This window comes from Pristiophorus japonicus, chromosome 17 (genome assembly GCF_044704955.1).
Source record: "Pristiophorus japonicus isolate sPriJap1 chromosome 17, sPriJap1.hap1, whole genome shotgun sequence".
Classification (NCBI taxonomy): Eukaryota; Metazoa; Chordata; class Chondrichthyes; family Pristiophoridae; genus Pristiophorus; species Pristiophorus japonicus.
Window position 1 is genome coordinate 66,595,580 of NC_091993.1, and position 25,335 is coordinate 66,620,914.

At 45.5% G+C, this 25,335-nt stretch overlaps 1 protein-coding gene across 11 annotated transcripts in view; it reads left to right on the forward strand.

Annotated features, from left to right (window-relative positions):
* Positions 1 to 289: 289 nt before the first annotated feature.
* The window catches only part of LOC139227771 (sodium-coupled monocarboxylate transporter 1-like), a 100,801-nt gene continuing 75,755 nt past the window's right edge, over positions 290 to 25,335 (forward strand). For 2 of the 11 annotated variants that reach the window (XM_070858783.1, XM_070858789.1), the window contains exons 1-4: positions 291 to 705; positions 949 to 1,423; positions 12,134 to 12,199; positions 12,782 to 12,833. In XM_070858783.1, coding sequence (XP_070714884.1) covers positions 1,070 to 1,423; positions 12,134 to 12,199; positions 12,782 to 12,833 — 472 coding nt within the window. In that variant the 5' untranslated portion in view covers positions 291 to 705; positions 949 to 1,069. Of the gene's footprint in view, positions 730 to 948; positions 1,424 to 9,281; positions 9,539 to 12,133; positions 12,200 to 12,781; positions 12,834 to 25,335 lie in introns of those variants that run through there. The other 9 variants (XM_070858793.1, XM_070858784.1, XM_070858786.1 and 6 more) reach the window with 9 other exon arrangements.

Here is a 25,335-nt window from a genome sequence, read left to right on the forward strand (position 1 = left end):
TTCCACAACGCAGTCCATCAGATGGAGGCAGATACACTTCTCACACATGTAATCATCAGGAACACCGGAAGTATCCCCAAGTTCCCACATGGTACAGGAGGAGCATATCACGTGACCGAGCTCTCCTGCCATCCCTTAACCCTTAGATACACTTAAATTCATAACAACAATGTAACAGTTTACTTACTGATATAAAAAGAAAAAGAAAAGCTACTCACCAATCACCAGCCAATCACTTACCACATTGGCTGTGACATTACCTTTAGATTCCTCTCTACTTTTTTTGCTTTCTCTCCCGCTGTAGCTGCACAAGTCTCCCTTTTATAGGCCGCTCCGACGTTGGCTCTCGAGCTCCCGCTGGGCCTTTTATGGGCCGCTCCGACGACGACGACGACGACGACGATGATGATGATGATGATGATGACGACGACGACGATGATGATGATGATGATGATGATGACGACGACTCCGCCTCTCACCAACTGCCGCTGGTTCTCGAGCTTCCGCTGGGCCTTTTATAGGCCGCTCTGACGCTGCTCCCGCCTCTCACAAACTGCCGCTGGCTCTCGAGCTCCCGCTGGACCTTTTATCGGCCGCTCCGACGCTGCTCCTGCCTCTCATATTAGAAATGATATCAGTTAGAAGTAGTTATAAATCAATGCTGAGACAGTGATTTCATTGTGAATATCCCTGAAGGAAGTTAAGGTGAATTGTCACTCAATCCTTAAGGTGCAGTACAAAGGTTTTCTTTGAGCTGTGCTGTGGGAATGGTCCAGACTCTGTGTGTGTGTGTGTGTGTGTGTGTGTGATGTGCTATCAGTCTCTCTCTCTCGCTCACTCACACACTCTATCCATTATACCTCCTGCAAAGTCCTTTTGGCACGTTCACCAAATGTTCTGAAAATTCCTTTTATTGGCATTGACTTGGATTATTTTTCTATCTTTCAGGACAAGATTTTTCAGAGGTATGCGAGGTTTTTGAAACTTTAAAGTTTTTTTTCAAACTTTTTTTTCCAAAGGACTTTCCCTTCTCCAAAGTGTGCAACACCCACTTTGCTCCTGGCTGGAAATGTCCATCTCCGGCACTCCAGTGGCTCAGTTCACTGTGTGGGATTATGTGGTGTTCGTGGTCATGCTGCTGATTTCTATTTCCATTGGAGGCTATCAAGCGGTTAAAGCCAGGGGGCAACTATCCAACACCCAGTTCCTGCTGGGGGGCAGGCAGATGACGGCAGTGCCCGTGGCCATGTCCCTTACTGCCAGCTTTATGTCTGCGATTACGGTGATTGGGACACCGGCAGAGGTTTACCGCTATGGGGCCATGTTCTTGCTCTTCTGCATCAGCTATGCCATAGTGAGCATCGTCAGTGCTGAAATCTTCCTGCCTGTATTCTACAGACTCAACATCACCAGTACCTATGAGGTAAGGACAAAAAAAAACTGCAAATCTTACTAAATAACTGTTAGTTGTCCGGCCTGCAGTATTAGATGAGCAGAGATTTCCTCCAACTGTATATTGGAAAGACCGAAGTGATTGTCTTCGGACTCCGCCACTAATTCCTTCTCTCACCACCGATTCAATTCCTCTCCCTTCCGCTGTGAGGCTAAAGCAGATCGTTCGCAACGTTAGTGTCCTATTTGACCCTGAGCTGATCTTCCACTCCCATATCCTCTACATCACCAAGACCACTCACTTCCACCTCTGTAACATCACTCATCTCCACCCCTGCCTCAGCTCATCCACTGCTGAAACCCTCATCCATGCCTTTGTTACCTTTAGACTTGACTATTCCAATGCACTCCTGGCCGATCTCCCACCATGCACCCTCTGTAAACTTGAGCTCATCCAAAACTCTGCTGCCTGTATTCAAACTCACACCAAGTCCTGTTCACCCATCATCCCTACATTGACTTCTGACCCAGCAACGCCTCGATTTTAAAATTCTCATCCTTGTTTTCAAATCCCCCCATGGTCTCTCCCCTCCCTAGCTCTGTAACCTCCTCCAGTCCTACAACCATCCGAGATCTCTGCACTCCTCCATTTTCATCGCTCCACCATTGGCGGCCATGCTTTCATCTGCCTAGCCCCTGGCTCTGGAATTCTCTCCCTCAACCTCTAAGCCTCTTTCCTCCTTGAAGTCAGTCTTTAAAATACTTCTTTGACCAAGCTTTTGTTCACCTGTCATAATATCATTTTATGTGGCGAGGTGTTAAATTCTTGTCTGATTGTGCTCCTGTGAAGTGCCTTAGCACACTTTACTATATTAAAGATGTTCTATAAATGCAAGTAGCTGTTGTTGTTGAATAAGCAGGAACCCGTTTATTAAAAAAATAACTTGTATTTATATAGTGCCTTTCAGGACCTCAGGACATCTCAAAGCGCTTTGCAGCCAATGAAATGCTTTTGAAGCATTGTTACTTTTGTAACGTAGGAGACACGGCAGTAAAATTGCATACAGCAATGTTCCACAAACAGCAATGGCATACAAGATTAGATATTTAAAGAAGGTGATAGTGCAGATAGAGAGAAGCTATTTCCTCTGATTGGAGAGTACATAACAAGGTGGCCTAACTTTAAAATGAGGGTTAGGCTGTTCAGGGATGAGGTCAGAAAGCACTTCTTCACACAAAGGATAGTGGAAATCTGAAACCCTCTTCCCCAAAAAGCTAAACATTTCAAAACTGAGCTTGATAGATTTTTGTTAGGCCAGGGCATTAAGGGTTATGAAACCAAGGCGGGCAGATGGAGTTAAGATACAGATCAGCCATGATCTAATTGAATGGTGGAACAGGCTTGAGGGACTGAATGGCCTACTTCTGTTCCCATGTTCCCATAAAGCGGGCTGCTTTGTCCTGGATGGTGTCGAGCTTCGAGTATTGTTGGAGCTGCACTCATTCAGGCAAGTGGGGAGTATTCCATCACACTCCTGACTTGTGCTTTTTAGATGGTGGAACGGCTTTGGAGAGTCAGGAGGTGAGGCACTCGCTGCAGAATACCCAGTCTCTGACCTGCTATTCTTGCCCCAGTATTTATGTGGCTGGTCACATTAAGTTTCTGGTCAATGGTGCCCCCAGGATGTTGATGGTGGGGGATTTGGCAATGGTAATGCCGTTGAATGTCGAAGGGTGATGGTTAGATTCTCGCTTGTTGGTGATAGTTATTGCCTGGCACTGTAGCACAAATGTTACTTGCCATTTATCAGCCCAAGCCTGAACATCGTCCAGGTCTTGTTGCATGCGGGCATGGACTGCTCCATTATCTGAGGAGTTGCAAATGGCACTGACCACTGCAGTCATCAGCGAACATCCCCACTTCTGACCTTATGATGGAGGGAAGCTCATCGATGAAGCAGCTGAAGATGGTTGGGCCGAGGGTACTGCCCTGAAGAACTCCTGCAGTGATGTCCTGGGGCTGTGTTGATCGACCTCCAACCACCACAACCATCTTCCTTTGTGCTAGGTATGATTCCAGCAAGCGGAGAGTTTTCCTCCTGATTCCCACTGACTTCAGTTTTACTGGTGCTCCTTGGGGGCCGCACTCGGCCAAATGCTGCCTTGTTGTCAAGGGCAGTCACTCTCACCTCACCTCTGGAATTCAGCTCTTTTGTCCATGTTTGGACCAAGGCTGTAATGAGGTTTGGAGCCGAGTGGTCCCAGCAGAACTCAAACTGGGTATCGGTGAGCAGATTATTGGTGAGTAAGTGCCGCTTGATAGCACTGTCGACGACACCTTCCATCACTTTGCTGATGATTGAGAGTAGACTGATGGGGCGGTAATTGGCTGGATTGGATTTGTCCTGCTTTTTGTGGACAGGACATACCTGAGCAGTTTTCCACATTGTCGGATAGATGCCAGTGTTGTACTGGAACTACTTGGCTAGAGGCGCGGCTAGTTCTGGAGCACAATCTTCAGCACAACAGCTGGGATGTTGCTGGGGCCCATAGCCTTTGCTAAATGCAGTGTGCTCAGCCTTTTCTTCATATCACGTGGAGTAAATTGAATTGGCTGAAGACTGGCTTCTGTGATGGAGGGGACCTCAGGCAGAGGCCGATATGGATCATCCACTCGGCACTTCTGGCTAAAGATGGTTGTAAACGCTTTAGCCTTGTCTTTTGCACTCACGTGCTGGGCTCCGCCATCGTTGAGGACGGGGATATTCAGGAGTCTCCTCCACCCATTAGTTGTTTAAGGTCCACCACCATTCATGACTGGATGTGGCAGGACTACAGAGCTTTAATCTGATCCGTTCGTTGTGGGATCGCTTAGCCTTCTCTCTCGCATGCTGCTTCCGCTTTTTAGAATGCATGTAGTCCTGTGTTGCAGCTTCCCCAGGTTGGCACCTAATTATTAGGTACATCTGGTGCGGCTCTTGACATGCTCTTCTGCACTCCACATTGAACCACAGTTGGTCCCCTGGCTTGATGGTAATGGTAGCATGAGGGATATGCCGGGCCATGAGGTTATAGATTGTGGTGGAGTATAATTCTGCTGTTGCTGTTGGCCCACAGTGCCTCATGGATGCCCAGTTTTGAGCTGCTAGATCTGTTCTGAATCTATCCCGTTTAGCTTGGTGGTAGTGCCACACAACACGATGGATGGTGTCCTCAGTGTGAAGGCAGGACTCCGTCTCCACAGTGACTGTGTGGTGGTCGCTGCTACCAGTACTGTCATGGACAGATGTATCTGCGGCAGGTAGATTAATGAGAACGAGGTCTATTACGTTTTCCCTCATGTTTGTTCTCTCACCACCTGCTGCAGGCCCAGTCTGGCAGCTATGTCCTTCAGGACTCGGCCAGCTCGGTCAGTTCTGGTGCTACCAAGCCAGTTTTGATAATGGACATTGATGTCCCCACCTGGAGTACATTCTGTGTCCTTGCTACTCTCAGTGCTTCTTCCAAGTGGTGCTCAACATGGAGGAGTACTGATTCATCAGCTGAGGGAGGGCAGTAAGTGATAATCAGCAGGAGGTTTCCTTGCCCTTGCTTGACCTGAAGCCAATAGACTTCATCGGGTCTCGAGTCAATGTTGAGGACTCCCAGGGCCACTCCCTCCCAGCTATATAGCACTGTGTCGCCACCCCTGGTGGGTCTATCCTGCTGGTGGGACAGGACATATCCAGGGATGGTGATGGAAGAGGCTGGGACATTGGCTGAAAAGTATGATTCTGTGAGTATGACTATGTCAGGCTGTTGGACAGCTCTCCCATTTTTGGCACAAGTCCCCAGATGTTGGTGAGAAGGAGTTTGCAGGGTTGACTGGGCTGGGTGTGCTACTGTCATGTCCATAGCTGAGGTCGATGCCGATGCCGGGTGGTCTGCCTGGTTTTATTTTTATTATTTTTTTCGTAGCGGTTGTGTACAACTGAGTGGCGTGGCTTGCTAGGCCATTTCAGAGGGTAGCTAAGAGTCAAACACATTGCTGTCTGAAAAGACATTAGTGAACCAGATGGGTGTTTACGACAATCCGGTAGTTTCATGATCACTTTTATTTCAGATTTATTTGATTAACTGAATTTAAATTCCCCCAGCTGCCATGGTAGGATTTGAAATATCACTGGATCATTCATCCAGGCCTATAATTTACTAGTCCAGCGATATTACCACTATGCCATCGTTCCGATGGCAGATCTGCGACCTAACTCCATACCCGCCTTTGGCCCATATCCCAAATAACTTTGGTTAATAAAAAGCTATCAATCTCTGATTTAAAATTAACAAATGTTCAAGCATCAATTGTCATTTGCAGAAGAGAGTTGCAAACTTCTACTACCCTTGTGTAGAAGTGTTTCCTAATTTCACTCCTGAAATGTCTGACTCTAATCTTTAGACTATGCCCCCTAGTCCTAGAATCCCCAACCAGCAGAGATAGTTTCTCTCTACCTATCCTGTCTGGTCCCCTTAATATCTTGAAAACTTCGATCAGATCACCCTTTCCTTAACCACCTAAATTCTAGGGAATACAACCCTAATTTGTTTAATCTCTCCTCGTAACTTAATCCTTGAAGTCCAGGTATCATTCTGGTAAACCTACACTGCACTCCCTCCAAGGCCAAGGTGTGGTGCCCAGCACTGCTCACAATGCTCCAGATGTGGTCTAACCAGGATTTTGTACAGCTGCAGCATAACTTCTACCCACTTGTAGTCTAGGGGGCCTTAATTCAGGCACGTCAGAAAGCTGGCGCACCTATGATTTCTTACCTGTTTTTATCACCGGAAGCGTGGAGGTGGCCGTCCGATCCATTTTCAGGTCTCTGAAGTTTTTTTTACGCTGGACCAGAAGTCGGTCATAAAGGGGTCAGAGATGCGGCAGTAAGTGAGGCTGAGAGGCGGAAATCAGCGGCGGAGCAGTGGTGATGTCACAGCGCGTGTGCATCACCATGCTCTCTCCCTTCCGTTAAAGGGGAGAGCATCAGCAATTTTTTAACTTCGGCTACTGGACCACCAGGGAGGGTTTCGGCCGGGCCAGCGGCCTGGCATCCAAAAGCGGGTGCTAGGCTGCCTGTTGGTGGCCCGGCCAAACCTGGGGACAGAATAGTCCGGCCAACATGGAAATCGGCCGACAAAAATAATTATATTGCAGCCGTGACATTCGGCCCTCCCCTTTAATTTCCGCTGCAATGCCAGGGCCGAGAGAAAGGAGACAAGATGCACCAACAGAAAAAGCTGTCGGGGGCACTGCGCAGCAGGGCATCGATTTTATTTTGCTGAATTTGGGTCAGAATAAAATGGAGGTGAGGGATAGAGGTGGTGCGTGCTTTTATGACGTGCTTGCGGCGGTCGGCAGCAGCGAGGCAGAAGTGGGGAAAGGCCAAAAAATTCCCCAACCTGAATTTAGATCAGGGCGAACAGTTGACCACAAAACACCAACCGCGGGATTCCGCCGTATGGCCGCCACAAACGAGCAGTAACGGTCCTTCCCTGAATATCGGCCCCTAGACTTCGAGATATAAAGGCCAGCATTCCATTAGCCTTTTTGACTATTTTCTGTATCTGTTCATGACATTTTAATGATCTATGTACCTAAACCGCCAAGTCTCTTTGGACATCCACTGTTATTAGCTTTTTACCATTTAGAAAGTACCCTGTGTTATCCTTTTTAGATCCAAAGGATGGCCTCACATTTGCCTACATTGAAATCCATTTGCCAGTTTTGCCAATTCACTTAATCCATCAATATCCCTTTGTAATTTTATACTTTCATCTATACTGCCTACAATGCCGCCGATCTTTGTGTCATCGGCAAATGTGGCTATATGGCTTTCTATCCCATCATCCAAGTTGTTAATAAATACTATGAATTGTTGAGGCCCCTGCGGGACACCACTAGTCATCCACTATCGTAAATTCCTTCCCGATAGAAATGTCAATCCCCATGCAGTTCTCTTTACCTCCAGGAAAAGAGAAGAAAACTGGATCCCGAGAAACCTGGGAAATCTTTTTATCCTTATAGATTAAAGCAGACAAGAAGTAGTCCCTTGGTGATGGCAAGGGAAATTATCACCCTAAAAATATGCAGCATCTCAGGGAGCCATCTTCTGAAAGCTGGGCAAAGCACAAGAGGCTTATATCTTATCTTCAAAATCCTCTCACTGCATCAGAGGGAATCTCACTGAGGAGAGCATAGGAACAGGAGGAAGCTATTCTGTCCCTTGAGCCTGTTTTGCCATTCAATGAGGCCACAGCTAATCTGTACTTCAACTCCATTTACTCACCTTTGTTTCATATCCTTTGATACTCTTGTCTAATAAAAATCTATTGATTTGTCTTAAATTCCAATTGTCTCCTAATATCCACAGCCATTTGGGGAGTGATTTCCAGATTTCTCTACTTTGTGTGAAAACATACTTTCTGATTTCACTCTTAATGGTCCAGCTCTAATTTTTAAGATTTTGCCCTTTTGTTCTGGATTCCCCCACCAGAGGAAATAGTTTTTCTGCATCTACCTTATCAAATCATTTAATCATTTTAAATACCTCGATAACATCGCACCTCAACCGTCTGAACTCAAGGGAAGAGAAATTTGGTTGCAGTTCTGTTGCGGCATTAACCTGGGCGGGGCGGTACACTTTGCGCCAGGAAATGGTTTGCATCTTCAGCCACAAACTTCATCAGCTGGGATCCTGAGTGTGGAGTGGAGCATTAAGGGAGACGTTCCGCACCTCATTTTTAAAAAAAAAATCGTAGCCAATATTTCTAATTCTTTGTCAGATCACAAACGCCAGAGGTCACCTTGCACACATCAAGGATCACCCTGCGCTAATGCTCTTAGCCAAAAGGCCTAGAGCCCAAGCACCGTTCCTGGAAGTACTGCAATACCAGGTTCGTGCCATGGAGGTGGGTGGGTCAAGCCACCCCACCCACCTCCTATTTCATTTATTGCGCTAGGGCGGCTGAAAAATGGAAATCCCGAGGTAAACAGCTGGCCTCCGAGCACACTGAGAGGCTTCCGTGGAAAAAAAATCTGAAAAAATCCCCAAAACATTCCCAATACATAACTCACGCCACCACAACATAAATCACAAAAATAAAAAAATAAAAAACAATCATTTACCTCAAGTCGACATTACTTACCTCACTGCAGCCGCTACAGCTTTCACAGGCATTCCCACGAGGAGGCGCTACGGATCGGACACCAACCAAATATCGAGCCGATGTCTCAACCAGGGGTGTTGCAGACCGGCTCGTCTCTCCTGAGCGGTAATGCTCCGACATCCCCTCAAAACCGGCACCGAATGCCCCGGCGGGGCGCTGGAATCTGGCCACTCGCCCGAAAGTGCTTACCTCCACCATTGCCGGCCCTCTGGGGCACTAATGGGGGCAGCAGAAGACAGAAAATCCAGCCCAAGGGATAACAAGCCAAGATTTTGCAAACAGTCCTCGTGATTTTAACGCCTTAAGCCTTGGTATCCTCTCCAATATATCCTTCCTGATGTGTTGTTCCCAAAAATGAACACAGTACACACACAAAGGAAGACCATGCAGAATAGGAGAATAACAGCAATCATCCAGTGAATCCATTATGAGCCCCGTCCCCAACTGAGCCCCGTCCCCAACTGAGCCCCGTCCCCAACTGAGCCCCGTCCCCAACTGAGCCCCGTCCCTAACTGAGCCCCGTCCCCAACTGAGCCCCGTCCCCAACTGAACCCAGAACCCGACTGAACCCAGTCCCCGACTGAGCCCAGTCCCCGACTGAACCCAGAACCCAGTCCCCAACTGAGCCCAGTCCCCGACTGAACCCAGAACCCAGTCCCCAAGTGAACTCCAGTCCCCAAGTGAACTCCAGTCCCCAACTGAACTGTAAGGGGGTGGTCTCTATGAGGGGGTCAGGTTCCCTTCTGACCAACTTGAGCGGTTCGAATCGCTCCCACTCCCTTGGGTTCTAGGCTCTGGATTTATTTGGGGGGTGTGACAAAAGTGCAAAGGTGACTGGTTTGATGCAAAAGAACTTTGTTTTAATTACAGTCAAGGTGATACAAGCTTATCACTCTAGTAAGAAAATAAAAGGCCAAACTTACAAGAAAGGACAATACAAGGAAAGGTACAACGTCAAACTTATAGTCACTCTAATTAAAAAACCATACACTACACATTCAAAGGGGGTTACAGTAGAATCATACATCCCACCTCCCAATACCTAATTCTAGCTAGGTTTGACTCCAGGGCAGGCAGGGACTTGCCAATCCTTTTGGCAGTTAACGGTAGATCGCGGTTTCGGGGTTCGCTGGATGCGATAGGGTCTGCTTGCCGTACCCCGAATGTCGGAGGAGACTTCTAGCTGCGCAATCTTCAGTTGGGTTGAGTCTGCTGATGCGGTAAGGTGTGTTTTGGATCTATGGGGTAAGTACCTGGTTTTCATTGTTAGAAATAGGTTTCTACAGTCTTTTAGGTAATGTTTTACCCATTGGTAGGTCAGGATTAGATTGTAGAGTGGAAATATTTTGATTCTTCGGGTTTTTTTCCCGTTGGAGTTTGGTTCGAGTTTGGTCGATCGCGGTGGTTTTTTGGTTGATACAACGTTGACTGTGGTCAGTTGCTGCCGCGATGGTGATGTTCTTCCTTCCTTCAGGACTTCAGGACTTCAAGGCTGGAGAAGTTAGTTTCTCTCCTTGTCTTGATGACACAAGCGTGGTCTCTGTTGTATATCCAAGTATGTCACATCCTCCGTTGGGACAGGGGGCCAGTTATATGATTTCAATGTTTCTAATCATGGCGTCAAATCTGTTCAAAATCCTTTGTATAAATTTAGCGGGCTTGGCTCATCTTTGTAATATTTTGGCGGGCTCGTTAAAAGTTGATATGTTTTGGGTGAGTTGATGTTCGAAAACTGTTTCCCTATGGAAATATTAGTTTGGTAATTGCAATGTCCTTTTGTGCTCAGTCTTTCGCATACAGGCTGTATTGGGCTTCTTTGTGATGTATATGCTGAAATGGTTTTCCAGACCCATGTTGATGGGTAGCTACCCCTGGGTGATTTTATGATGTAAATGTTTCTTGTGGGGGAAGGATTCTCGAATACGCATTTCTCCAGACAGGTTAGCTTAGTCCTCACACCCAGGTGGCCTCACTTAAACAGACAGTCTCCTGCTAGTTCCTTAGGCCCGCCCGCAGCCTTGAGTTTGTCTTTTAAAATCCAAAATTCTGTTGAAGTTCATAGTTTCTTTCATAAGCACTTTAGAGTTCCATACTTTTCGGGAGATAATCGCAAATTTAATTTCCTTTCGAATGAGCCCAAATAGTGGGGGCTTATTGTGAATTTTGCACATTCTTCAGAACCCAGTGCCCAACTGAACCCAACCCCCAACCCCCGACTGAACCCAACCCCCGACTGAACCCAACCCCCGACTGAACCCAACCCCCGACTGAACCCAACCCCCGACTGAACCCAACCCCCGACTGAACCCAACCCCCGACTGAACCCAACCCCCGACTGAACCCAACCCCCGACTGAACCCAACCCCCGACTGAACCCAACCCCCGACTGAACCCAACCCCCGACTGAACCCCGTCCCCGACTGAACCCCGTCCCCGACTGAACCCAGCCCCCAATTGAACCCGACCCCCAACTGAACCCAGTCCCCAACTGAACCCAATCCCCTACTGAAACCAGTCTCCAAATGAATCCAATCCCCAACTGAACCCGATCCCCAACTGAACCCGATCCCCAACTGAACCCAATCCCCTACTGAAACCAGTCTCCAAATGAATCCAATCCCCAACTGAACCCGATCCCCAACTGAACCCGATCCCCAACTGAACCCGATCCCCAACTGAACCCGATCCCCAACTGAACCCGATCCCCAACTGAACCCAGTCCCCATCTGAACCCAGTCCCCATCTGAACCCAGTCCCCATCTGAACCCAGTCCCCATCTGAACCCAGTCCCCATCTGAACCCAGTCCCCATCTGAACCCAGTCCCCATCTGAACCCAGTCCCCATCTGAACCCAGTCCCCATCTGAACCCAGTCCCCATCTGAACCCAGTCCCCATCTGAACCCGATCCCCAACTGAACCCAGTCCCCAATTGAATCCAATCACCAACTGAACCCAGTCCCCATCTGAACCCGGTCCCCATCTGAACCCGGTCCCCATCTGAACCCGGTCCCCATCTGAACCCGGTCCCCATCTGAACCCGGTCCCCATCTGAACCCGGTCCCCATCTGAACCCGGTCCCCATCTGAACCCGGTCCCCAACTGAACCCGGTCCCCAACTGAACCCGGTCCCCAACTGAACCCGGTCCCCAACTGAACCCGGTCCCCAACTGAACCCGGTCCCCAACTGAACCCGATCCCCATCTGACTCAATCCCCTACTGGACCCAGTCCCCAACTGGACCCAGTCCCCAACTGGACCCAGTCCCCAACTGGACCCAGTCCCCAACTGATTCCATTCTCCAACTGAATCCAATCCAAACTTTACCTAGTCCCCTACTGAACCCAGTCCCCAACTGAACCCGATCCCCATCTGAACCCAATCCCCATCTGACTCAATCCCCAACTGAACCCAGTCCCCAACTGAACCCAGTGGACAGAAAAACAAACAACCCATTCAACCAAACAGCTCACCATTCTTGGAACATTTAGAGAACCATTGTAAATATAAGTTGCTGGGCACTAACTGTCTTTCTCTCTCCAGTATTTAGGTATGAGATTCAACAAAACAGCTCGCCTCATAGGGACCTCTTTCTTTATCATTCAAACAGTGAGTCCCAAATCCAAGCTCATACTACACTAACTGTTCAATTATATCCAAGACACTTTAGATTTTACTTCAACAAAAGCAAAATAAAAACAGAAACTAGCAGACAAACTCAACAAGTCAGGCAGCTTCTGTGGAGAAACGGAATTAACATTTCAGACGTGAATCATTCTCCCCCAACAGTTGCTTCCTGACCTGCTGAGTTACCCAGCATATTCTGTTTTTATTTTAGATTTTACTTTGTCTGGCTTAGTGAGGGGAAAATCAGCCAAGGTTCCAAAGCTGCCTGTCTCAATCAAATAACCTGCTGACACTCACTGTCGAGGCTCACTCACAAAGACTGACCATCTGGGTAATATAACAGGAGATGAAAAAGCTGACTTAGTGGCTCCCAGAGAGAAAGTAAGGAGAAAATTGGAGGATTGCAACTAACTCCTCGTGTTTCAGTCAGCTCACACCCTCCCGTACTGAGACAGTGGCATAGTCTCGTGAAGCCTCATTAATTGCATCAAGTGGGTGAAGTCATTGATTTAATATGGCTCTGGGTGAAAATATTGAATAATGATATTGGATGTCTTTTTACAGGTGCTGTACACTGGGATTGTCATTTATGCCCCTGCATTAGCATTGAATCAGAGTAAGTACAGGTTAACTGGTAAAGAATGTCAGGATGCCATACATATCTATTAACCAATTACTGCATAGTGAAGCCTCAGCTCTACGCTACTTCACTTACATGTCTTACAATTGCTCACATCTTTGGAATCAATGTCCTGACATGGGATGAGGAGTACATCAACTCCTGTGACATTATAACAGCAAACCCCAGGCTTGCAACAGTGTAGAGCTGGGTTCTGCCTGCCCACAGAGACAGGACTTTATTCACCCCACCCTCACAGACAGGGCTTTATTCACCCCTTGCTCACAGTCAGGGCTGTATTCACCCCACCCTCGAGAAAAGGCTACATTCACCCCACCCATAGAGACAGGGCTATACTCACCCCACCCACAAAGGTAAGGCGATACTCACCCCACCCTCACAGACAGGGCTATAATAATCCTACCCACAGATGCAGGGCTATAGTCAACCCCCCCCTCCCCTCACAGGCAGGGCTATATTCACCCCACCCTCGCAGACAGGGCTATAATGACCCTCCACTCTCAGGTGGCATGGACATGGGGTTAAAGCGTTATCACCTCAGCTCCAGAAGCTGCTCCTCTGTGTTGCTGTTGTGAGGGGAAATAACCTCCGCTCAACTACATCTGTCTGCTTGAGCTACATTCTAACTTAATCAGTTACTTTGGGAATATCGTGTGAGGAAAGTGGTAGTTGGAGGAGAGGCTGAGGAATTCATAGGAATATCAAATAAAGAAAGGAACACGTTCTCACAAACCTACTGACAGGACAGTGACTCCCATATCTCCATCCTCAACTGCCAGGTCAAAGTGGAAGGCATTGATTGTCATTCCTCTTCATGAAGTGTTGAATGCCAGATGTTGACACCTCCTCCCTCAGTGCCTACCGCTCTCTGGCATTGTGTGCCATCTTCTCCTGTGGGTGGAATGTACAATGTTAATTGGCTGCTGCAGTCTCCAGATCCTGTAGTCATAATCTGCCAGGATTGATGGAATGGATGGTACTAATGGTGGGTTTAAGGGAGCAAAGACATTCTGTTGGCAGGCATTACAGGATGTGAGACAATTGGCATGGGTGATGTCAAGTGACTTTGTATCTTGGACAAGGGACATGGTACCATGTGATATCCCAATGGGTATTGTTTGACTATTGTGCAGTGGAACATCTATTTATTTCTCTGTGATTCAGTTAACTGCCCTGTAATTCATCTAAAAACACTCTTACCTTTGCCAGCCTCGTGAAGTCATTAAACTTCTTCTGACACTGTAAGGGAGTCCTTGGGTTATGGAGGTCCCACTTACAGTCACAGCCGTCTCCTTCCACAAGGCCTATCTTGCTTCATTGATAACATCTTCCCTTGATCTCCAACAATGCAAACCTTCCTTTTTCTAATGTCAACCTAGAGATGTGAAATGCTTTTCTGTTCCCCTCTGCTGCACAAACGATTGTGCTCCCTCTTCCAAGAGGCTGTTCAGTCTTTGAAGTGCCTATTTTGAATGTGCATGGAGGGTCTGGAATGCTGTTAATGCACTCTGAATGCATTCTTGGACCTGCCCTCATTCACATTGTTTCAGTGCTCTAATAAACCTGACACACAACAGGTGTGCAGTGTTGCATAATCCATATCCTTTTTAATTTGAAAAGCCAGGGACAGTAATATGTCTGACAATTAACTACATGTATTATTGTTTCAACACATTCACCTTAAAATTACATACAGAGTAGTAAACACATTCCTACATCTAGAACGTACATATAAAGAACTTCTCAGGACAAAAATAGAATCCATATGGACAGATATAAAAGATAATAAAGGATCAATCACACTAATAGGTATAGTCTACAGACCACCTAAAAGTGGAAGGGAGGAAGAAATATGCAGTCAAGTTAGGGAAATGAGTAATGGGGCTAGAACCTCCACTTTTTTTGCATGCTTAACGCTCACTTAACGCCCATTTTACTGCTGAAATGACATATAACGCCTATATATCGGCCATTCTGGCACAAAATGGAAACTGACGGACTTTTTTTAGGAGACTTATCGTCGAGCGTTATTTTCCCAATGGGCTTAACGGCAAGAAAAAATATTACTGCCCGTCCACTTTTTTTGGGCGGAATCAGCAGAATGGGCGAATTCAACACCCATAATATCACCCAGCATTACTTTCCGCACGGAATTAACGCCGAGATTCAATATTAACACCCGCTCGCTGTTTTTTGTTGTAAAGAGCATATTTACCCAAACAAATGCCAATCACACCACTGGTGTTCATTGGAATGCTGTTCTAGATGTAGGAATGTGTTTACTACTCTGTATGTAATTTTAAGGTGTGATTGGCATTTGTTAAATCCCACTCTTACGTGAGGAGCTGATATCGGAAAGATTTGCCTGAAAGAGCGCTGATGTGAGTGACAATGCTGACACACTGCTGTGTGTGTGCAGCTCAGACATCAATGGTGCCCATCACCTTGGTGCCAGTTAAAGTTTACATTGATTGATGCTAAGTTGTATTTAACCCTTTCATGGTAAGGAATCACCATTGTGTAACGGTCCAGCTATCTGAGACACTGCGCATCAAGGTTATGTTCAATAACAAAAGTTTAATACCAACATTGGTCTGAAATCATAAGTATCACAGCCAATAACACCCAACCCCTGCCCACACCGCACTTTTTCCAACATTGACATAAATCACATGTTCAACATGTCCAGCAACACAGAATACAAAGGCAAACCAGGAGCGTGGTCCCCAGCCCCCATACATTGCAATAAATTGCACACACCAAGATGGAGATATAACAGAGCCATCACCTGCGCACATGCACCTCACTTTCCTTCCCCCTTTCTTTCTTCTCCCCACCCCTACCCCTTCCCCTCCTCGCTCCACAGCACCTGGCCGAGGAGCTCCTCAGAGGGTGCCTCATTGGGGGAGATGAAGGCAGATGCATTGGTTGCACAGGTACGGGTGCGGGGCGTGCCGAGGGGCCAACATTCGCAGATGCAGAAGCAGGATCTTGGTCCTTGCTCTCATCTGTCGTTCGCAGTGGTGGTGCGGAATCTAGGGGTGGAGTGCCGCACTCGGGGACCACTGGGAGGCCTGTGGCAGCAGTGTTCCTGGTACGGAATGTACTCGGTCATAGTGGCCAGGTGTCGGGATATGCCGATGAGCTGGTCACCAATGTCTACAGTCCTCCTGGACAACTGTACCATCTCTCTGCTGTCATATTGCGCACGTGGAACAGACCTGCCGTGTCTACGAGGCCTCTGCGGGGTCGGCATCATCCTGGGGACAAATAGGGTACCCTGTGGAGAGGTGCTTGGGGCTGGCAGCTCCAGAGTGGAGGCGGGAATGACCGGAGGGCCAATAGTTGGCCTTGGTGTGGAATGGGTTCTGGAGCGTGGCGATGCAGGTTCTTCGAAGTCCACGCTCTCATCTGTCGAGAATTGACCCAGCGGATTGATGGCCGACAATCGGAGCTCCTCAGCACCAGATGTAGTAGGATCGTATGCCAACTCCTGCCCCGTGCCCCCTCCTTCTGGCCTCTGTGGCCTTGCCTGGGCCTGCGCTGCTGGCTGAGCTGCAAGACACAAATGAGGTTATAAGAGGAGAAGTGGGTGCTAGGGTGACAAGGTGAGTCCAGCGCTACACACAGCATATGCACGACAAAAGCACCACCACTCTCAAAATCATCACAGATATCACATTTCATGACCATTAACACATTCTTCATTGCAATGATTTTCATTAGGCCAGCATTATTTCTATGACACTTTTAGAAATTATCTATCATATATGATTGTTCGGGTATGAGTGGCTGTGACATCTATTGATGTTACATCACGCAATGGTGTAAGCTTTACTCACGTGGCATCACTTCAGGGTCTGCAGATGCATCCATGGCTGTCCGGGGGTGCTTCCCCATGAGTGCCAGCACTCGCTCCTCCATCTCTGTGATGTCACTGGGGACTGGTGGCCCCCCACCCGTTCGCCTCTGCATGGACCTCATCATCGATAGCTTCTTCTGTAAAAGGTGACAGGACGACATGGCATGAGATCATTGTGTGATATCATTGCTAGGTACTGTCACAGAGACTGATACAACACATAACCGACAGATGTAATCATGATTATTATAATTATTATCATTCTTTACCTGAAGACCTACACCGTGACCGCAGGCTTTGAGTAAAACATTTCCGGTCAAAGTGCAAGACCTCACATCTGCTGATAGTCACTCATGACTGTTACAAATCAAATTATATAAATACATAAGTACATGTAAATCAATGTAATACTTACTCCTGCGGATCCCACAAGGTCGTTCCATCATTTGCGGCATTGGTTGCCCTCCCGCACCTCGTTGGTCACCGACGAGACCACCTCTGCTATCTCGGTCCATATCCTCTGGTCGGCCTTTTGGGGTGGGCTTCCCAAGCCCTCCGTGTGTCAAATCACCCCAGCGTGACTCGACCTCCTGCAGGAGGGGGGCATTTGCCTTGTCCGAGAACCTCCGGGCTCTTTTGTGGCCTCCAATGTGCTCCTCCCGCATCTCACTGCTCTCTCCAGCATCAGTCTCCACATCGTGCTGTGATGCTTCCTCCTCTCTCTCCATTATAGGGTAAATTCGGTCAAATATGTGGCTTGTAACAGCTACTTTTTGTTTGCCTTCTTGCTGTGAAGCTCTAAAGTCTCCCTCCTTCCTCCCAAAGCAGCCACACCACACCCAGCCATGCCTTCAGTCCCTTTGAGCTCTCTCTCTCGCTGTCTCCTCTTCTGCGCATTTCATGGTGACCCTTGACATCCAGAGTCGCAGGAATCGAGCGTTGCCATGCCGTTGCTAAGGACGGCAACACTTTCCAGCAGAAGGGGGGAGGCCATCTTAGACTGGGTGTTATGTAATGAAAGAGGATTAATTAGCAATCTCGTTGTGCGAGGCCCCTTGGGGAAGAGTGACCATAATATGGTGGAATTCTGCATTGGGATGGAGAATGAAACAGTTAATTCAGAGACCATGGTCCAGAACTTAAAGAAGGCTAACTTTGAAGATATGAGGTGTGAATTGGCTGGGATGGATTGGCGAATGATACTTAAGGGGTTGACTGTGGATGGGCAATGGCAGACATTTAGAGACCGCATGGATGAACTACAACAATTGTACATTCCTGTCTGGCATAGAAATAAAAAAGGGAAGGTGGCTCAACCGTGGCTATCAAGGGAAATCAGGGATAGTATTAAAGCCAAGGAAGTGGCATACAAATTGGCCAGAAATAGCAGTGAACCTGGGGATTGGGAGAAATGTAGAACTCAGCAGAGGAGGACAAAGGGTTTGATTAGGGCAGGGAAAATGGAGTATGAGAAGAAGCTTGCAGGGAACATTAAGACGGATTGCAAAAGTTTCTATAGATATGTAAAGAGAAAAAGGTTAGTAAAGACAAACGTAGGTCCCCTGCAGTCAGAATCAGGGGAAGTCATAACGGGGTACAATGAAATGGCGGACCAATTGAACAAGTACTTTGGTTCGGTATTCACGAAGGAGGACACGAACAACCTTCCGGTTATAAAAGGGGTCGGGGGGCCGAGTAAGGAGGAGGAACTGAGGGAAATCCTTATTAGCCGGGAAATTGTGTTGGGGAAATTGATGGGATTAAAGGCCGATAAATCCCCAGGGCCTGATGGACTGCATCCCAGAGTACTTAAGGAGGTGGCCTTGGAAATAGTGGATGCGTTGACAGTCATTTTCCAACATTCCATTGACTCTGGATCAGTTCCTATAGAGTGGAGGGTAGCCAATGTAACCCCACTTTTTAAAAAAGGAGGGAGAGAGAAAACACGGAATTATAGACCGGTCAGCCTGACATTGGTAGTGGGTAAAATGATGGAATCAATTATTAAGGATGTCATAGCAGTGCATTTGGAAAGAGGTGACATGATAGGTCCAAGTCAGCATGGATTTGTGAAAGGGAAATCATGCTTGACAAATCTTCTGGAATTTTTTGAGTATGTTTCCAGTAGAGTGGACAAGGGAGAACCAGTTGATGTGGTATATTTGGACTTTCAGAAGGCGTTCGACAAGGTCCCACACAAGAGATTGATGTGCAAAGTTAGAGCACATGGGATTGGGGGTAGTGTACTGACATGGATTGAGAACTGGTTGTCAGACAGGAAGCAAAGAGTAGGAGTAAATGGGTACTTTTCAGAATGGCAGGCAGTGACTAGTGGGGTACCGCAAGGTTCTGTGCTGGGGCCCCAGCTGTTTACACTGTACATTAATGATTTAGATGAGGGGATTAAATGTAGTATCTCCAAATTTGCAGATGACACTAAGTTGGGTGGCAGTGTGAGCTGCGAGGAGGATGCTGTGAGGCTGCAGAGCGACTTGGATAGGTTAGGTGAGTGGGCAAATGCATGGCAGATGAAGTATAATGTGGATAAATGTGAGGTTATCCACTTTGGTGGTAAAAACAGAGAGACAGACTATTATCTGAATGGTGACAGATTAGGAAAAGGGGAGGTGCAACGAGACCTGGGTGTCATGGTACATCAGTCATTGAAGGTTGGCATGCAGGTGCAGCAGGCGGTTAAGAAAGCAAATGGCATGTTGGCCTTCATAGCAAGGGGATTTGAGTACAGGGGCAGGGAGGTGTTGCTGCAGTTGTACAGGGCATTGGTGAGGCCACACCTGGAGTATTGTGTACAGTTTTGGTCTCCTAACCTGAGGAAGGACATTCTTGCTATTGAGGGAGTGCAGCGAAGGTTCACCAGACTGATTCCTGGGATGGCGGGACTGACCTATCAAGAAAGACTGGATCAACTGGGCTTGTATTCACTGAAGTTCAGAAGAATGAGAGGGGACCTCATAGAAACATTTAAAATTCTGACGGGGTTAGACAGATTAGATGCAGGAAGAATGTTCCCAATGTTGGGGAAGTCCAGAACCAGAGGTCACAGTCTAAGGATAAGGGGTAAGCCATTTAGGACCGAGATGCGGAGGAACTTCTTCACCCAGAGAGTGGTGAACCTGTGGAATTCTCTACCACAGAAAGTTGTTGAGGCCAATTCACTAAATATATTCAAAAAGGAGTTAGATGAGGTCCTTACTACTAGGGGGATCAAGGGGTATGGCGAGAAAGCAGGAATGGGGTACTGAAGTTGAATGTTCAGCCATGAACTCATTGAATGGCGGTGCAGGCTAGAAGGGCCGAATGGCCTACTCCTGCACCTATTTTCTATGTTTCTAAGGTCAAAAAAATTTAACGCTACCGCCCATTTGATATCACTCACGATAACGCCCAATTTCAAAAATGTAAACTGGATGTTTTGAGAATGGGCGAGTAGCCGGCGATCTGAAAACCCTTTTTTACCGCCCACGCCGGAAATATCCCGCATTTTTGGGCAAAAAGCACAAAAGTGGAGGTTCTAACCCATGGAATAATAATCATGGGGGATTTCAACTACCCCAATATTAATTAGACAAAAGATGTTGGTAAAGGGGATAAAGGAATGGAGTTCCTACAATGTGGACAGGACTCCATTCTAACCCAATATGTAAAAAGCCCAACAAGGGAAGTTTCGCTATGGGATCTAGTGATGGGGAATGAACCATAGCAGATAAGAGAAGTAAAAGTAAGAGATCATCTGGCCCATAATATAACATGCTTTAAGATGATAATTGAGAAGGACATAAGTATGAAAAAAACAGGATAATAAATTGGAGAAAACCTGATTTTTGAGGGGCTTTGGATAGAACTTGGGAAAATAAAATGGACAAGAATATTTGCAAAAAAACGATGTCGAACAGCAATGGGAAACATTAAAAACGGTGTTCGACAGAGTGCAGGAACAATATATTCCACTAAAAGGAAAGAACAAACTAAACACTAATGAAACTCCATGGATGAATAAACCATAAGGGAACCATTGAGGATAAGGAAAGAAGCATACATTGGGTACATAGACATTAGAGGAGTGCATGATAAAGGAGAATACGAAAAGATTAGGAGAGAAGTCAAAAAACAATTCGGAAGGCAAAGAGGAACTATGAAATTAAATTATCAAGGAACATAAAATAAAATAGTAAAATATTTTACAGGCACATCAATAAAAAAAGAAATGTTGGGATAGGAATAGAGCCATTAAGCATAATACCACAGGTAACAATAGAGAGATGGCAGAAATATTAAATCATTATTTTGCTTCAGTATTTAACGGAGATAGAAAAACAACATCAGCAACTTGTATTTATATAGTGCCTTTAACATAGTGAAATGTCCCAAGGCGCTTCACAGGAGATAAAAATTTGAACTGAGCCGCATAAGTAGAAGTTAGCACAGGTGACCAAAAGCTTTGACAAAGAGATATGTTTTGAGGAGCGTTTCGAAGGAGGAAAGAGGTAGCGAGGCGGACATGACATTGGATGATGAGATTAGTAATGAGATAAGTACATTTAAAATAAAAAGAAGGGATATATTAAATAAACTAATTAAACGCAAAGCGGATAAAAGCTTTGGTCCAGATGGATTGCATCCATGCATTTTAAAAGAATCTAAGGAAGAGATATCAGACCCATTACAACACATTAATAATTTGTTAGAAAAAGGTGTCATGCCAGAGGACTGGTGGATAGCTAACATAATACCTATATTTAAGAAGGGGGATAGAACATGTCCAGGGAATTATTAACCAGTCAGCTTAACATCGGTGGTAGAAAAAATAATGGAATCCCTACTAAAGGAGAAAATAGAAGAACATCTAGAAACCAAAAATATAATAATGAATAGTCAACAGGGATTTCAAAAGGGAAAGTCTGACTGAATTTTTTTAAAGCGGTAACAGAGAGAGTAGACAATGGTAAAGAGGGAGATGTAATTTATTTAGATTTTCAAAAGGCCTTCGATAAGGTGCTCCATAATTAACTGATGAACAAGGTCAGAGAATGCGGAGTCAGGGGACTCGTAGCAGCATGGCTTCAAGACAGTAAGCAGAGAGTAGGGGTAAAAGGTATTGCTTGTCTCTTGGTCTGCTTATCTGCTCTTATTTCTCTCACTCTCTCCATCTTGCCCTCTGCCTCTGGCATTAGGACCAATTCATTAATTATTTTTAAATATATTTAATTTTATATGGTTAAAAAAAATTGCTGTGTAAAAGTAGATTAAATCTTTGCACTAAGTTGGAAAACTAAGTTGTAGAGAGTAGAGGTAAATGATAGCTATTCACAGTGGCAGAAGGTGGACAGTGGTGTTCCACAAGGATCAGTGCTGGGAGCACTGCTGTTCACAATTTATATAAATGACTTTGGAATCAAAAACACAATTTCCAAATTCGTGGATGACACCAAATGGGGGCGAGAGTCAATACTGAGGAGGACTGCAACAAATTACAGGAGGACATGAATAAACTTGCAGAATGGGATATAATTGGCAAATGAAGTATAACATACATGTGAGGTGTTACATTTTGGAAGGAAGAATAGGGAGGTCACTTATTACTTGAAGGGTGAGTCTAGGTGGGGTAGAGGAACAAAGGAAACTCTGAGTACAAGTACACAAATCGCTAAAAGTTGCGACACAGGTTAGCAAGACCATATAAAAAGCAAACCAAGCACTAGGGTTTATTTCTAGAGGTATAGAATTGAAAAGTAGGGAAGTTATGCTAAACCTATATCAAACCTTGGTTAGACCACACTTAGAGTACTGCATATAGTTCTGGTCGTCATATAAAAAGGTTATAGAAGCACTGGAGAGGGTGCAGAGAAGATTTGCAAGGGTGATACCAGAAATGCGAGGGTATACATATCAGGAAAGTATGAACAGGCCGGGTCTCTTTTTTCTCTATGAAAAAAGAAGGCTGAGGTGTGACCTAATTTAGAGAGGTCTTTAATTTATGACAGATTTTAATAGAGTAGACACAGAGAGAATGTTTCCACTTGTGATGAAGAGCACAACTAGAGTCCATCAATATAAGATAGTCACCAAGAAATCCCACAGGGAATTCAGAAGAAACATCTTTACCCAAAGAGGTGAGAATGTGGAACTCGCTACCACAGGGAGTGGTTGAAGTGAATAGTGTAGATGCATTTAAGGGGAGGCTAGACAAGCATATGAGGGATAAGGGAATAGAGGGTGATGCTGATAGATTTAGATTAGAAAAGATTGGAGGAGGCTCGAATGGAGCATAAACACCGGCACGGACTGGTTGGGCCAAATTGCCTGTTTCTGTGCCATATATCGTATGTAATGCTGTGAATCATGAGTGCTGCTTATCTAAAGCCTGTTCACGGTACCTCACCTTGAAAGTAGCTAACGTTTCAATCGAGCTTTGGTGAGTTGCATTCTTCTAGGGGCAGAAATCCCGGCCTCCCCAGGTCCGTACGAAGTTTCTACAGACAATCGGCTTTTCCGATTTGTCAAGCTGGGCAAGATTGCGGGATTTACGCATATCTTGCCCAGTAAATGTCCTCAAAATTCTTGCGCCTGATAAAAGCAGGTGTATAGCCTACTGTTACTGGTGCAAGTATTTAAAAATGCACAAAAACATTTTAAAATAAAGTTATAAAAACACATTTTATTGTTAACAACTCTCCCTATTACGGTAAGTTTATTGTATAGCATAATTTTAAAAACTTTTTTTAAAAATCGGATGGATTTTTTTTAATGACATTAATAACTTTAATTTAAATGAATCTTAACTATGTAGTGTATATTTTCTATTTTTTATTAGTGTTTTGGGTGTTTGGGAGGCTTCTCGTTCATAATAATGGGAACTCCAACTTACGGAGTTCCAATTATTATGAATGAGAAGATACTGTACCTTGATTGGCTGCCCAGAGCCATGTGACTCCAGCTCCAGCTTCCGGACGTCCCAACGAGCACGCGCTCCTATGCGCAGGGAGTGAAGGCCTCAGGATCGGGATCTCGAGCAGGCGCAGCAGGAACAAGTAAGTGCGCATTTTTTTTCCTTTTTCCAGTTATTTGCCCGCAGGAAGACCTCGACTGGGATTTCTAGGCCATTTTTTTTTTTTACATAGGACAAATGTGGGTATCACATATCATTCTACATCCTGTCCACACAACAGCTGCTGTTTATTTTATTAGCTGTTACTCCTGATGTCCTTTTATGGCGCTCCTTAAAACCTACCTCTTTGACCAAGATTCTAGTTACCTGTCCTAACATCTCCTTATGTGTCTCGTTGTCATATTTTCTTTGATAACATTCCTGTGAAGTGCCTTGAGTGTTATACAGCATTAAAGGCACTATATAAATGCAAGTTTATGACAAAGGAATGTTTCCTCTTCTCTTCCTGGCAAGCAATGTTCCTTCTTCAAATTCCCCCTGCTGTGATAAAATTCTGTCTCTTTCAACTGTTTTTCTCTCGAGTGTGTTTTAACTTAGCTCAATATTATATAATTCTATATAATGCCAATGAGCTTATTCTGTTTAGTAATCTACATGTGCCTATCCTTCCAGAGTGCAATGTCTTCAGCCCTGACATTCTGTTACATTGTCATCTCATCAACCTTTGCTTCCTCTGTTATCAGTGTCATTATGATCAAGCGATAGGATTTGCGTACGCAGTTTAAGACAATTCAGCCTACATTTTTGTTCTGTTTTTCATCTGTATTAAAATAATAATAAAATCCATATCTATAATCTTACATACAAGCTCTGAGTGCCTCAGGTATTTGTCGGGTGTATTAATGTGCTCTATATGCACAGGGAACTGAGCTGCCCTCATGTTCCAGAACAACTAAAGCAATAAGCAGTGACCTGATGCCCATGAACCAAAGATTGCATTATTGGCCCCTCATTCTCTAAAATATTTCTGTCTGCCTTTTTCTATCTCTCCATATGTTTTTCTGTCCTTTTTGTCTTTTTCCGTCTTTCGCTCACTAATTCTGACCTTTTTTGTTTTGATCAGTTTCTGCCTCTGTTTTCCCATCTGTTTCTATATCGCTCTCTGCCCCTAACTTTCTGTCTGCTTCTGTCTCCACATGTCTGTGTTTTACATTCTCTTACTTTCATTCTGTATCTCCCAATGTTTCTCTGTGTATCTCTCTGTCTTTCTTTCTCTCTGTCTTTCTGTCTGCATTCATCTCTGTGTATCTCTCTATTTTCCTGCCTTTGCCTCTATTTGTTTTACACACTATTGCTTGCCTCTTAGTCTGCTTATCTGCTTTTATTTCTCTCACTGTTTCCATCTTGCCCTCTACCTCTGGCATTAGGACCAATTCATTAATTATTTTCTAAATATATTAATTTTATACGGTAAAAATATTGCTGCATTAAAGTAGATTAATTCTTTGCACTAAGTTAGAAAACTAAGTTGCAGAGAGTAGAGGTAAATGATAGCTATTCATAGTGGCAGAAGGTGGGCATTGGTGTTCCACAAGGATCAGTGCTGGGAGCACTGCTGTTCACAATTTATATAAATGATTTTGGAATCAAAAACACTTCCAAATTTGCGGATGACACCAAATGGGGGCAAGAGTCATTACTGAGGAGGA